The sequence below is a fragment of the Parus major genome, chromosome 2 (genome assembly GCF_001522545.3).
Source record: "Parus major isolate Abel chromosome 2, Parus_major1.1, whole genome shotgun sequence".
In the NCBI taxonomy this organism is placed as follows: Eukaryota; Metazoa; Chordata; class Aves; order Passeriformes; family Paridae; genus Parus; species Parus major.
In genome coordinates, this window is record NC_031769.1 from 19,127,543 (window position 1) to 19,142,920 (window position 15,378).

Genomic DNA, 15,378 nt, shown 5'->3' on the forward strand with positions numbered 1-15,378 from the left:
GTCCTGCTCCAGTCCTGTAGACTGATGATATCAGCAAATCGTTGTACATTGTCTACAAAGCCCATGACCATAACTCTAAAAAAAACCACCAAACCAGACTTCAAGTAGTCCTCACAAAATTTGAAAGTTACATTAAAATGCACCTATTTGGTATTGGTATCAAATTCTGTATTGTTGTCTTAATAAATATGCAGCTGCCTTCCAATGAGTTTTTGCTTCCTGAGCAACAAAGGAAGCTCACTACTGACTCTGCTTAGGGTAAAGAAACCAATTTTATTTTCCATTTCTGCTGTGAATATTTATTCTCCAGCACATGGTTCAAGTTGAGTCTAGTGACTCTTCAGAACATTGGAACAGATTATTACACTTAATTTTAAGTGACTGCTGTGAGACTTGTGCAAGGGAAATGAGAATTTATTTTAACCCCTAAAGCCATAAAAAATGCTGCATCAGGAAATTACAGTTTGTTGGTAGAAAGTGCCTGATGCCTCCTTACTTGAAGGTTAAAAATAGTAGACTAAAGAGACAGTGAGCTCTGATTTAGAGCTTGTTATCCTCACTAAGGAAGAAAACTGCAGCCAGAGTGATCTCATGAGTTGCCCATATGAAGATTTGTGAAATTTCCTGAGAATGATGAGTTGCATTAAATGCTTATTCTCCTTTTCAACTTGCTTTGTAAACATTACATTTAAAGTGCCTCTGAGAAAGATAACACCTTCCTGAGACCATATTTCTGTTACAGTCAGGACGTTTTTAAGTCCTTGTCCAGCATTGTCATTTGAGTGATTAATTCCCATCTCAGTGATGGGAGACCTCAGACAGGGCAAATATCTAAAGGTGTTTTCTCCACAGTATTTATCTTGTTTAGAAGGAGATGTTTTGAAAGATAATGCAAACTTTTGAGGGGAGAAATGTTCAGAGGGCTCTGTGTTTATGCTTCAGGGTAAGATTTCAATGGCTGGTGTTTTTTCACACTATAGGAAACTACCCAGTGGTACTTAAACATCAGATTCATTTCTTCCAGTTATTCCCACAAAAAAAAAATAGACACAGGGAGTGAATGATATTTTTCCTCACTAAGCCCTCAGTCCTGAAAAAGGTGATTGTATTCCCTTCATAGTGTGTAATGAATTCACAGTTTTCATTTTCAGTGACAAAAGTTTTGCTATTGAGGCTGATGAGGTCACTGTCTCTAGATGCCTGTCCCCCTCATTAACTGGCTTTGGTATAGTGCTGCTTCCAAGTACTGCTCTTGGAGGCAAAAGGAAGTCATTAACAGCTTCTAAAATGCTACAGTGTGAACTGCTGCAACTCAGAAGCAATCAACAATTGTCTTAGATCTTTATGGGCATCATGTGTAGACCTTGTCCATTGTTCCCCTTACAGTGTTCCCATAAGACTATCAGAGCTTTATGGGCTGGAACTCAATTCTGTGTGGAGTAGGCAGATTTTCACGATTATTGCTGATGCTGAAACAATTTTGTATTAAAAATAAAACCCAAAAACCAAACAAGAAAACAAAACCCACACTCATTGAAGTAGGTAAGAAGTAGAAACAGTTCTCTCAGATGTCCACCCCAAACATGAAACTAAATTTTTTCTCTCTTCCAGTCTGGACTAGCAAACATTTTAAGAAACTATGTTCAGTTAAAATTTTCATGCATGGTTACCAATCATTAGGGCACTGAGGATTCCTTCCCCTGCCACATTTCAGTAGTAACTCGAATTGAAATGTTGAGTCTGAATCAGAAGGCAGAAAGTGCATTACATCACACATATTAGGAGTAAAATATTATTATTTTCCTGGGGGAAAATCACATTAAAATAACATCTAGGTGCTAATACCAAACTGCAGAAAGAGCTGCTAAAGCAATGTGTTTAAGACCCACTAACTAGTAAGGTAGCAAAGAGCGTGATTTGATCCACTCACCACAAGCTGATTCATCAGACTTATCAGAGCAGTCAGGTCTAAAATCACACTTCTGGATCATCTGGATGCAGTGGCCAGAGGCTCGACAGACAAACTCCTTCTCTGTGCAGTTGTTCATGGGGAGCGTGGCAGGAACTGAAGTTCCTGAAGTAGTTGTAGAAATAGTGGGCAAGTTTCCTTTGAAAAAGGAGCCAAAAGGATGTTGAGCACCTGGACTAAGGCATTCCAGCTTCATAATGTTTTCTCCCTTTGCCCCTGCCCCTCTTTTCCAGGGTATGGATTTACTGGAATCATGCCTGGACAGTTGAGTGAGTTATATGCTGTTCAGCAGGAGCTGAATTGGAGCTTTCCTCAGTGGAAAGTACTAATTTTGTCACACCATCCATACAATAATTGGCACTTGCAGGATCTATACCTCTTGCCAGTCTTTCAAATTTGGATTAACCCAGTGAATAATTTCAAAAAGCTAATGCCAAGACTCACACAGCACTCAGAAAAACTGATTTTCCCTGTGAACCAAGGCTAACAGATTATTTAGATGATAATGGGGTTTTTCAACATGTTGATTGCTACAAGCGACTGTGGAAATTACTGTGTAACCTTCTTACCTTATAAACATATCACTGAAAAAATTATTTTCTCATTAGAGAAATTATTCTGAGGTCACCACTTTGTTCCACCACCTCCTTTATATTTCATTCAAACTCATTACCACTTCTTTCAAATCAATTGTCTTTTTTTGTCCTCATATTCTTTACTATGCACTTTTTTCAAGCTTACTCTCTTTTCTTGAAAACCTTTGCTATTATTGTCCATAAAAGGAATTTCCATTATAAAACTCCTTTTTAAAATTTAATAATCTATGAAATTATTAGCTGTAATGCACAATGCACCTGAGCAATACACCTGAGTTAATTAAAAAGTACATGTGAAGACTTTTTATATTAAATGTGTCCGGGATAAAAAGGATTATTTTTTTTTTAATCCCTGAAGGATGGAGCACTAATATTGATAATAAATTACCCATTTCTATTTTGTAGGATAGAAAGCAAGTCTATGAGATTAAATAAATTATTTTCCAGTCAAATGAATGATACTCTCAAAATGTCCTAAAATTTCAACAAAGGACTTAAGGGAGGGAATGTTTTGAAGTAAGAATTGTATGAATTGATAAATTTATCTACAACCCAGAGTAACAGCAAAGAACTTATAGGTTAGAAATTTTTAAATATAAATGCCACATTCAAGCCTCTGCTCCTGATATTATTGAAATGGAAGAAGAAATTTTGAATAACCATAACCTTAACAACCCCTGAAAAGAGAGGAGGATATGACACTTCCTCTGTTTTGAGACAATGCATTTTCTATACTTTATTAAATACCATTTTGTCCAGAGCAAGCAACACTGAGTAGCCTTTGGTTTGGGGATTCAAATGATGTATTGAAGCATTCAACATTCAAGATTCAAAAGATTCAACATCTTTAATGTTACTTATGAGAGATTTCATCCCCAAGCAGTCAAGCCCATCTCTCCCTGCCAGTATTTGGTCACTTAAAGTGTCACAAGAGGACAGTTCTTGATTCTAGTGTGCAGGGACAGGGAAACCCTGCTTCTTCAAGCTGATCCAACTTGTATTAAACATATTAAACATGGCGGAATATGCCATAGCTGGTGACTATTTGCAGACTATTCCCACATTCTTCTTTACTGTTTTTTTTTTTTTTTAAATATTTTGATGGCATGGAGGAGATAAATTAAGATGGGACCCTGGACAGCCTCAAAAATTGCTCTCAATTTAAAAAATATACAGAACACAAATCCTGATTCCTGTTCGCCGTTATACTTGAGTAGTTTCATTTTCTTACCACATACAACGAGGGCTTTTTTTCTTATTTATGAACTTCGAAACTCTGACCCTCTATGCTTTCCAATTTATTTTCTATTTTTAAGTTTTTCTTCATAATTAATTTGAAAATATTTATGGATTTTCTGATTAGCTCTTTTAAAAATTTCTTCCCTGAATATAAGGCACAAACCATTAACTGAGTATTTACAAAAAGCCTTCATATCCAAAACATTATAATAACTGCTTCACCCTGTATAAATATGTATAAAAACTAGATAATTATTTGCAAAAGAAATACCATACACATTGGATATTCCTCATAGAACTAGTTATATCTATAAGGAATTTTTGGAGTAGCAGAACAAAATGCATCTGCACTAGGATGTTTTAGAGCAAGTGCTAGGATACTAATATTCAGACACTGTCTGAGTTGTTTGCTGCTCTACAGCCCTGTCATGAATTTACAGCAACTGTCATGCCATGTATAACCCTTCAATGCCTGCTGCAGCTGACAGCAGCCCTCTTAAAATCTCTTCTGTGGTGAACTCCAGGTCCTGAGTCTGGTGTCTTAAAGTACATGTATTTTGGGATATAATATTTTACAATTCTGTAGAGATTGTTCTACCCTCGGTAACAATGTCTTTTGACAACAGGTTGCTCTACCCCCTGAACTGTTTGTGTGTTGTCACGTAGAGCGATTGGCACAGTAAGTAAATTAAGAATTACTAGGGGGGAGGTGGAAATCTGTATCAAACTGAATTGGCTGAATGAAAGTTCAGTTCATTTACACACAGCTAAGTTTCTTTTACCCTCTAGGAATCAAGATCTAAAAGAGTATGGAAGCTGCACACTTCTCACTGAGGATCCCTTTTGGACCTTGCACAGCAGGAACTATTTTGTGCTAATTCCTGGATATGGGGATCTGAGAAACAGGGAAACAAGTCTGGATTTCCTGAGTCACAGTTTAACCTGGTTTTTACTTTTCTAGTAGCAATATTTACAAATGACAGCAACAAATCAGCTCACAGCTCAGAGATGTGTGTTTCAACTCTTACCGTTGTAAAGAGCACAGCCCAGAAAAGACATGTCATCAAGCCCAATGTCCCCAGTGAAACCATCTCCTACAATGCCTTTCACCAAAATCTAGGAAAACAAGAATTATAAAAGCGTTTTTCAGTGTACAGTAGGCTTCCACTTCTCATTAAATATTTCTTGTGAATTGATAGAGAAACATTTGCCATGTTTCACACTTAAAATGAGATTAAATTTATTCTGGGGGATATAGTCTATTTAATGACAATTTACAAAAGAGACTAATTATTATCAGCTTTCACTGGTGGTCACATTAATCATAGTGAACCATAACAGAATGGTTGGCTTCACAATGGTGTAAATTCACTAAAACATCACTGTGATGTAAAATGATGGCAAGACATTATCATAAATGGCATATTATGATTACCTCCTTTGGTACTTACTGCAATAACATTAATCATGCTTAAATAGAGTACCATTAATTTTAAAAAAATTATAGACTTTTATACAAATTTCAGTATGATGAAAACAATTAGGCAGGTAAGAAATGAGCTATGGAACCTTTTAAAGAAAAATATTCTACTGTTTCATTAGACTTGTCAATGGTGTATTTGCTTCATTATTATCTACTGCCAGGGAATAGGAGGACTTGTTGTTTGTGAAATACTCTCTGGAAGACTAAATAAACCTCCTCTCTTCTGTTTGTTGCTGAGTGATAAATATCCAGCAGATGATTAGTGAAAGGTTTGATGAGATTCTTCTTAGTTTAACGAAATAATAAATCCCTATTTTTTAAGAAAATGTATTTTTTACTCACTTCAGTAAAAAATTCCTACATATGAATAAAGTATAAATAATGGCAAAAACATGACCATTCTGCTTCAGAGTACTGTTTGTTCTACTATTTTTGTTGAAATTTATCTATGTGCAATTTTATTTGTAAAGAAAGGTTATATTCAACAAGAACCATTTTTCATATGATATGTACATAGAGCTTTTAAACATTGCACTTGAAATTTATTACCCTGTAACAGGAGGGAAAAATATTTAAAAGATGCAAGGAATGGCCTTAAGCCTGTAAAAGTAAAATAATAATATCAGTCTAAATATGTTAATACTGACAAATTTGTTTCTGTTATTCTGAAGTTGCATGTGAATTGTAGATTTATTATTGATGCTGACATCACCAGAAGAAATAAAAATGATCACACTTCATTTATATATTATGTCCATTAGACAAAACAAATGAGTATGCTAAAAGAAGACAGGTATATGTCCCTTACTATGGATGTACTCCAGATGGGCCATTTTAGCACAAAATATATTTCATGTGAATGACAACAATAAATTACAGCATTGCTTTTATTGCTCTCACAGCATTATGGGATTTCTCTTTTTCCCTCAGAATACCCAAAAACCATTCTTTATAATATTACTCCAGGCTTTTGGGTTTTTTAGATTACAATTGGAACAATACCACAGTATTGGTACCAATAGAAATAAAATGGCTAGAAACGGGAAACAGAAGAAACCAAAACATCTACTATTTGAAAATGCCCCACAAGGAAATTTATTATTCCAAATTACAAATCTTCTTCCACTGTAATTTTGACTGGCAAACACACAGCAGTTTAAATGTAATTTTCAATTTGTTTTCAAAGAATAAATGATTATCTACTTGCAATTAATTACTTATTAATTAGCTCAAATTCAGAAAAAGAGGCAGTGAGTTTAGTTATACAGCTATTACTAAGATAAACCCAAATACCCTCACAACTACATTAATTTTCCAGGGGATTGGATTGTGCACCTGTGGATGTCCCTGATGGATGTTCAAGGAGCTTCAGTCCCCAAATCTGCCTGTGCCCATGTCCCCACTCCTGACATACACATGGGGTGAGGACATCTTTATTTATCATCTTCCACCAATGTTTAAGCAGGAAAATGTTTTTAAAGAGATTAAAAATAGCCAAAGTTAGAAGTGACAGGACACAGTTCTCTAGGGGGAATTGAATTCAGGATACTGATTGCCATTATGATTGTGTAGCTTAAAATCTCCCCACTCCCATTATTTTTTTACATTTATCTGTGCACTTGGGAAGTCTGATACTTTGACATACAGCATGAACTCATTAGCAACACAGAAACTGTAATAGTGGCATAGGTATACACTCAAAACTGAAAATAAGTCCAGTTTATGAGTTTAGAGCCTCAATACTGAGCATAGTCTCTGAGCAACTGTGGTTAAACTTTGACCATTTAAATTAGTTTGCTAGATTTATTTCTGCAAACTTTGTAATATATTATTAAGCAACCTCTAGGAAATTCATCTGCTGTGAAACTCATTTCACATCACATTTATTATTTGAATGAGAATAAATAGTTCCCAATTTCATATTTTCAGAAGTCTAAGATCCAGACTCAATGAAATCTATAAAGGTATCAAAAGGTATTTGACATAAAGAAAAAAGGGGAAAAAACCTAATTCCATGAAAGAAAACTGTATCAGAATGATACTCTGTATACATAAAAGGAAAGATCCCTTAAGATTTTGGACAAAATAGGCTTTTGAAGAGTGAAGTGACAAGTGTTAATAGAGGAATTAATATGGGTAACATTGTTCTGTACAAAAAAATTAATTTTTACAGTAATGCTCACTTCTGTCAGTAGCCAATTCTCACCGAAGGTTACCAAAGTAAAATCTTTATTTCTATACAAACATAGTTTAAAATAGAATGGAATGAATTTCAAAAACCGTGGCATATTCAAAATTCTGAGGGTTTCTGAATGTCTAGGAAATAGAGATATTTATTCTAACGTATTTAACTTGTAATTTAGACAAACAGTAACTCAGGTTTGTCACAAGAGCCGTCAATTTTGTTATTTAGTGATTTTATTTCTAGTTAGAGCATGGTAATTTAGATTAGATTTCTACGAAGATTTCTGGCAAGAAATCACATGCTTTTGTTTGAATAGGAAAGAACAACCACACAAAACACTTTTTAATAAAAAACTTACGTTGTAACTTTGTGAAAGCAAAGTAATGCACATTTCACTGCATATCTCTGAACTAAACTAGCCCTATGTTTTAATGCTTGTGTGAATAAAGAAAATTGCATAATAATGTATAATAACTTTTCATCCAAAAAGCATCAAGTTCCTTATGAGGTGATGGAACTTTGTAATTACAAAGGACGAGCCAGAGAATGAAGGCTCAAAGCTTCCTTTTTTGTTAAAATATTTTCATCCAATGATTATGTCACAAGTCATGTCATAAGTCTTCACTGTAGAATGATTTTATCAAGAATGCATGAACATATTCCTATAGTATTTTCTTAAGAAGCACATTAAAAGGGAAACTATTTTCCAAGAAAATACAATTCTTACAGGAAAAAATGTATTTTAAAAATACTGATAAATTTAGATTTGATTTTGAATTTTTGAGTAGTTTTTAATTCACATCAAATAAGATACTGACTGCTTTGATGAGTCCAAACATGGTAATTTATTCCTCCTTGGCTTTGTTTCTCTGCTTTCTCAGCTGCCATCAAAGGAGCAGGCACTGTGGATGTGAGATTATTGCACCAATCTCTCCTCTAGATGTCCTCTAGTTGTATTATGTTTACATGGCACTCAACTGTTCCTCTGTGCCTTCTGCAAAATGGTTTGTCTTAGGGCAAAAAAGGATGTGTGGGTTGTCACAGTCTGTTCCAGCTTTCCCTCTCTTGAGGGGAATGAGGCAGGCAATCAGAGCTGTTACGTGCTGAATGGAACCCTTCTAACTCCAAAAACAAGCACAAGTGGAGACCTGCCATCAGCTTCTGCAAAGATTATCAGCACTGGGTCACCACATAATTGTAATTATTCCCACTGAAAAGCTCAAGATCACACTACCCTTCTTCAAAGCTCATCAGCCCCTTTCTTTCGTGACCATTGAAAATGCTTTAGAAATTAATGCCTCAAGACTTCGAAGTTGAAATGAAGTCTTTTTAAACAGTTGTCCAAAGGAATTGTTACCAGCATTCTTAAGGTTACACACATCAAATATGAAAAATCTTGTGTCAAATATTTGATGTTTTACAGTGCTTAGTTTTACAAGATACTGAAAAACACTAGTTCTAGTTCAGTAAAGCACTTTATCACACTTCACTATAAGCTTGTGAACCCTCATGCTGATTTATGATGTTTTTCACTGCATTTCTCTAAAGTGCAGGGATGAATCACATTTCTATCCTGTTTTAGACTATTCAGTGATATTGGTGGGATTAATAGCTACATATTCTGGGAGTCTTTACTTTCCTGTATGAAGGCCACAAAACTTCCTTCAAGAGAAAAGATTCTGTTGTCACTCTGTAATATTACCACTGGAAGAATTATTGCAGAAGTACTATATTGTCAGTGCCTAAACATTTCTGAGATTCTAGGTTTATAAAACAACATATTTAGCCTGCTGACTTGGAAAACATCTACATAGAAATTATAATTTTGAAACTATATTTAAACCACCTAAAGTTCATGGTTAGTTTTGACTTAATCTACAAGGATGTACAAAGTCTGCTTTTTTTTCCTCCCAAACACAGTTTCCCTCAGATTTTATATGTAAATAAGTAAAACAAACAAACCAACAGGATTCTGGCTGAATTACTCTATCAAATACCTGGGATTTATGGTCCTGAAAGGAGTGTCCCACATTGACCAGGATGACTTGTTATGACTTTACTTCTGTCCCTCCCTTTTATACAGTAGAGTATATCAAAATATAAAGGCTGCAGAGAGACATCTTCACATCTCTGTCTAGGGAAGCCTGAATTGGGCTGAATGGACAGACTTTAATCTGATCTATGCAGCACAGATTGCTAAGGCAATTCTTCCATGCTGAGATAAGGAGCATCCTAAGAGGAGACGCTCACTGCTTTCTTTTCAATGTTTGTGAAAACATTTGTGGTTATATACAGTGAATTATCTCTTCAGCAGCAAATGCTAGTGAGAGAAGGGATCACTATTAGACCTTCTGCCTAAAGATGTGGACCTGTCCTGACACAAAGGATTTTTTCTGACTTAGTAATACAGAATTGCAGCTCCTACATCCATGCATATGGCCTTAATCTCCCAAAGTAAGAAAACACTAATATAGAGATATCATCAGAACATGTGGGTTGACATGAAATCCTGTCTTCATTACAATTAATGAGAGTTTTGATATATACTTCAGTGGGAATATATTTCTACACTGTTTCCTAATTCTGCTATAAGCATACTCAATAAACAGAAAGATTATAAAAAATATTTTTAAAACTCTCTGCTTGATATAAAGCTCAGCACTACAGAAGGAAATTTAATTAAATCTTCATCAAAATACAGCTTTCCTATGGTCTCTCTGTTATATTTTCAAAGATGATTTCTAGATCCACTTAAGCCATGAGATAAAAGTCACTAACTTTTTCCTTCTCCTTGAAAAGTTATTCAAGTCTCATTTTCCTGTTCAGCAGTTGCTGATAAGTAATATAGTATATCAATAATATCAACAGGAAATGTGAAACAGTACTCTTAATTTTCAGGATGACAAAACTCCTATCTTACATGATGCCCCTTGAATTCAAATGGCCCCACACAGTTTCTCAGTGGACTGTGGGTTCTGAAAGATGGTGAAAACTTTTCATTACTTCATGTTTTCTGTATTTAAAACATGGGCAGAACTTGACACTGCAGTAGTGAATAGAAAAGCTATTTTTACTTTAAGTGATTTTTTTTTGAGCAGCCTGCATGTAAATAGGGAAAAACAAGGTAAAAAACACTCATCCTGGCCCCATTGTTCTCTCCCCTCTCAAGAAAAAACAAATTGCAAGGAAATGACAGACATGAAATTAAGAATATTTTTCACTGGAAAAGGCATTATTAAAGATACATTAGATATTATTATTCCTTGTCCCTTTTGTGCACTTGTTGTGACTTGATGACATCATGACAAGTCTTCCACAGTACATCAATAAAATGATAGCACAAAGAATAAATTATTTCTATTGTTACAGTGGTTTATCTTTTAAGTATTCTGATACCACTGAACAAAAGGCCACTATCTTTCCCAAAGACCTGAACTAAGCCCATGCAATTTTCTCTGAAGGTTTGTACAATGTATTTTCCTGATTTCTCATGTGATTTCCTTGTTTCCACAGTTTTCTCTGTTCTGAAATCCATTTATCAAAAATGACAAAATCATTGTTTAGGAATGATTTTTCAGAAAACTCACACTTCTTATTTTTCAAATGCATCATACCACCACACACATTTTCAGTATGAAAATTCACTTCACAGTATTTCACTTCATGTTGTAGGTACTGAATAGTCTTCACTAGCAACACAAAGTTCACCACCAACCATGAAGTCTTAAGGTTATTTTTCACCCCTTCCCACAAGTGCCTCTGATCCCAAATTGTCCACTCTATGTGTATATTTTTTCCAACCCAGATTATGGACTAGTTAGGAAATCTGAGGATAGTTGTCCAAACCAGAGCCTGTACAAGTTCTGCATGAAGTATGAACATGAGATTGACATGAGACATGTCACCTCTTCTTCCTGGCCCTCTACAGCCCCTTGAGGCTGGTCATGAGGATGGGACATGGTGGAGGGCTTAGGACCTCCAAGTGCAAGAAGTAGAGCTGCCATATCGAAAGACATTGACACTTCAACAGGACAGACTTGGATAATCCACATTTGGCCTGACAGAACAATCTCTGTCACAGTTCAGATGCCCTGAAACCATCACTGCACATCACATGTGCCAGGACACATTCTAAAAAGGCATGAGTGTTAAATACAAGACAGCAACATTTGGGGGTTTGGGAATTTGCTTATTGGTTTTGGTTCGTTGGTTGTTTTTTTCTTTTTTTGGTTTAAATAATTTGCAGGATTGTGTAGGCTTTGCCCTAGGCTTCACAAAGTGTGACCAGCCAGGCAAGGCAGGTGGTTCTGCTGCTCTGCTCCACGCTGGTGAGCCCACATGTGGAGTACTGCATCCAGCTCTGGATTCCCCAGCACAAGAACCTGTAAGAGTTGGTCTACAGGAGGGACACAAGAACTGGTCAGAGCATTGGAACCTCTTCCTATGAAGACAGTATGAAAGATTTGAATTTACAGGAAGGAATGGTCTGTGGAGACCTCATGGCAGCATTTCAATACTTAAAGCTGGCTCATAAGAGAGATAGAGGGAAACTTTTGTCTGAAACTTATGCTGACAGGATGAAGGACAATGATTTTGAATGAGAAGAGATTTAGATTGGACATGAAGAAAGACATGTTTTACATCATTGTAAGTAGTGTATTGCTCAGGTTGGATGAGAATTTAAGCAGCTTTTATCTGGTGCAAGATGTCTCTTCCCATTCCAGAACATTCAGATATTTAAAGGTCTGTATTAGCCAATTAATGAGAACTTGCTCCAGAGCCAACTGCATACAAAGCTGTGCAGGTCTTTCTGAAACCACAGACTGTACGATGCCTCACTGAAAACAAAATGAGAATGATGATTGTAAACAGAAAAGAAACCAACAGCACAGTGTAAATGTAAAAACCACAAGGTATTGTGCAATATGCAAAGAGGTATCAGTGATGAAAGAAGCCAATGCACAGATCAGAAGCAAAGAATAGTCAGAAAAAGCTCTACTGAGATGCAGAAAATATGTCTAGATATCCATTTATTTGAAGTAGTATTGGCGGAGTAAGGAGTAACAAAAACAAATGGTAACATTTAAAGGACAAGGATAAAATAAGGAAAATAAAAAAAGAATTCCTGAATACTAATCTCAGCAGCTTGCTAGGGGAAGTACAAAGGATAAGAGTAGGAGAAGGAAGATGGGGAATGATAAATTGAAAATTGAAACTGAAGCTGGTTTTTTTTTGAGTGGAAAATCATGCTGTCTAAATCTTTGTGTGGAAATTGCTAGCAGGGAATGGATCAAAAGCAATAACATAAAAATGATCATAGGTGAATATTAGACATATAATAAATGTCTTAGAGCAAAGTCCTTGATAAGTTCAGGGCTGCTTCAACACCAGATTTTAATGAAAAATATGTGTCTAACCAACTAAACATTAACAAACTCCTACTGGTATGTCAAAGCACGCCGAAATGAGGCCCTGAAGAAGGAAGCAAGTAGGCAATCAAATCAAGGCAGAAGGCTAACAACACTTGACAATAATAAATCTGGTTCAATAAGGGCAAAAGTGACTGCAGAAAATCTGAAATTACAGCTGGAATATCAAAAGGAGTGAGCCTCCCAATGCAGCAAAAGCTCTGAGCAGCACAGTGCCTGGCAGCATGAGCACAGATGTGCGGTGGCGAGGTCGGCTGTCCTGCCAGCTCAGTGTGTGTCTCCCCATGGATTGCACCATCCACAGCACTGCACATCCTGGCATGCACTGGTTCCACCCATGCTCTTAGCAGGGTATGCCAGGTGGGATGCTGTAACCTCATAATTGTGCTACCAGCCCTTAACAGACTTCTGATAATTTGCCAACTTACTTATTCATTTGTAGTTTCTTGTATCCAAAACATCCCTCAACAATGAATTGTACAACAGACCATCCTAAAATACTGCCTCCTTTGGCTTGGATTGTGTTACTTAATTATGGATGCTAACTGTGAAACAGAGAGCACAGTGCCTGTGGAAATTGCAGGCCGCATAGCTTTCTCAGTCTTGCCTGAGAAAGTGGCCTGGGAAATCATAAGGAGGAATTAAAACAATCCTCAGAGACAGAAAACAGCCTTGAAGGTGCTGTTTGTCTGTTCCTTGTTTTCTTGCAAGAGAAAGTTGAAGGGTGGTGTACTCCACTGACCAATGATGGTGATGTGTTAGTTTACTAACCAATAAGAGTTTCTTTTCTGTACTTTTCATGTATCGGTCTATAAAAAACACCTGAGGTAATAAACAGAGAGAAATTCTCCTGATCGATTCCACAAGAGAGTCTGTGTCATTCTTCTCACTGTTCCTAATAGAGTGACACTTAATGATTTCACTCAATACCCCTCCTGTCTCTATTCAGGAAAATCTCTAATGATCTTTCTCTATGAAGCTTCTCTGTGACACTGGTGATTAGATATTTCTCTGCTAAATCTCAAGCTCTTTCTGAAAGGAACACAGTTTACCCAAGCATTCTAGAAAGGGTCAAACATTTCCAATTATTTTTTTAAATTTTTTTTTCCCCCCCAGTTTAATGTTCCAAAAATAAGGGTAAATAAACAATTTATTTTGTTTTCCTTCTTCCTGTGTTTTCCACACTAGGAAATAATACTTCTCTTGGGGACAATAAAGAGTAATCCACACTTTCCGGAGAAGCTGCAAAAGCAAAGAAGTTTGGTTAAGCTTGACCAGCTACATGTTCTGGAATACACCAGTATAAGTGCAGACTATCAACCTGATACTTATATTTAATGATTAGAGAAGACTGAAAAAAATTACACAAGTCTACAAAACTACTGATGTTACAAAACCTACTAAAATATTCTTTCAGAGGGGCTGTGAAATGGGATGCAAGATCTAAGATTTATAATTTCCATAGTTCTGATGCTTGTTATATAGGAAATGAAATTTTAAATTTTCTTACATAAAGGATATTATAGCTAACAAAGATGACTAGTCATTATCTTGTCTTAAATTGGTAAAAAGGGTATTTAGTTTACTACAAGTCCCCCTGTACTGTTCTTGTATGAAATACAATTATCACCACTAGAAATGCATGATAGAAATTACATTACATTCTGAAACCTCACTAATTGCCACAGCAGACTCTTTTTGTTTGAAACAGAACCCCAAACCACTATAAAAATGGGTTTTAAAATGTAATTACACCAAAATTTACATTTACCACTAGAATTCAGAGTCTTTCATTACAGAAATATCTGGTGGGGTGAGGGTGTTGATCTATCCTCTCTTCTCAGAAAAGTAATTGCAAGAAGCAGCAAGAATTGCAGAAGTAACTGGAGAGTGATTTTTGTGATGCTGTTTAGCTTATTATGTAGCAGATCACCAGAATCCCCAAAGAACAACTGCTCATCTCACTGAGGAGTGGAAAGGAAGAGAAGAGGGTGAAAAAGCAGAACAGCCTGTGTGACTGTTACCTAACCCGCCTAGTACTTTATGTGCGATTTTTAGCCCTTCCTATCTCTTGACAAGATGAAATATAAGATGCTCACTACACATGTATTTGACACCAAACTGATATGTCAAAGTCATACCAAAAACCATAACACAAGTACCTGCATATTCCAAAAAAAGCAGCACGACAGATAAATGTAAAAGTTGGAGCAAGAAGGTTGTTTTATACTTGTGTTCACAGAACACAGTGCTATTCTATATTCATAGCAAATGTATCATTCTAATTTTCAATCAATATTCCATTACTTTCTAAGCTAATATTTAACTGATAAAAAGATTAAAATTATTGTAGTGGATTTTTTTGTTTACTTTTCTTAACCACTTGTAAAATAGGAAAATATCAAATGCATTTTATATCTACTTAATTGCAATGTTATTTTGCTTTATTTATTTTCTTCTGATTTTGGTCCTTATTC

At 35.8% G+C, this 15,378-nt stretch overlaps 1 protein-coding gene across 1 annotated transcript in view; it reads right to left on the minus strand.

Annotated features, from left to right (window-relative positions):
- The window catches only part of MALRD1 (MAM and LDL receptor class A domain containing 1), a 240,390-nt gene that overhangs the window by 158,853 nt on the left and 66,159 nt on the right, over positions 1 to 15,378 (minus strand). Inside the window, exons 18-19 of the mRNA XM_033511660.1 lie at positions 4,833 to 4,920; positions 1,931 to 2,107 (exon numbers count right to left, since the gene is read on the minus strand). Coding sequence (XP_033367551.1) covers positions 1,931 to 2,107; positions 4,833 to 4,920 — 265 coding nt within the window. The remainder of the gene's footprint in view (positions 1 to 1,930; positions 2,108 to 4,832; positions 4,921 to 15,378) is intronic.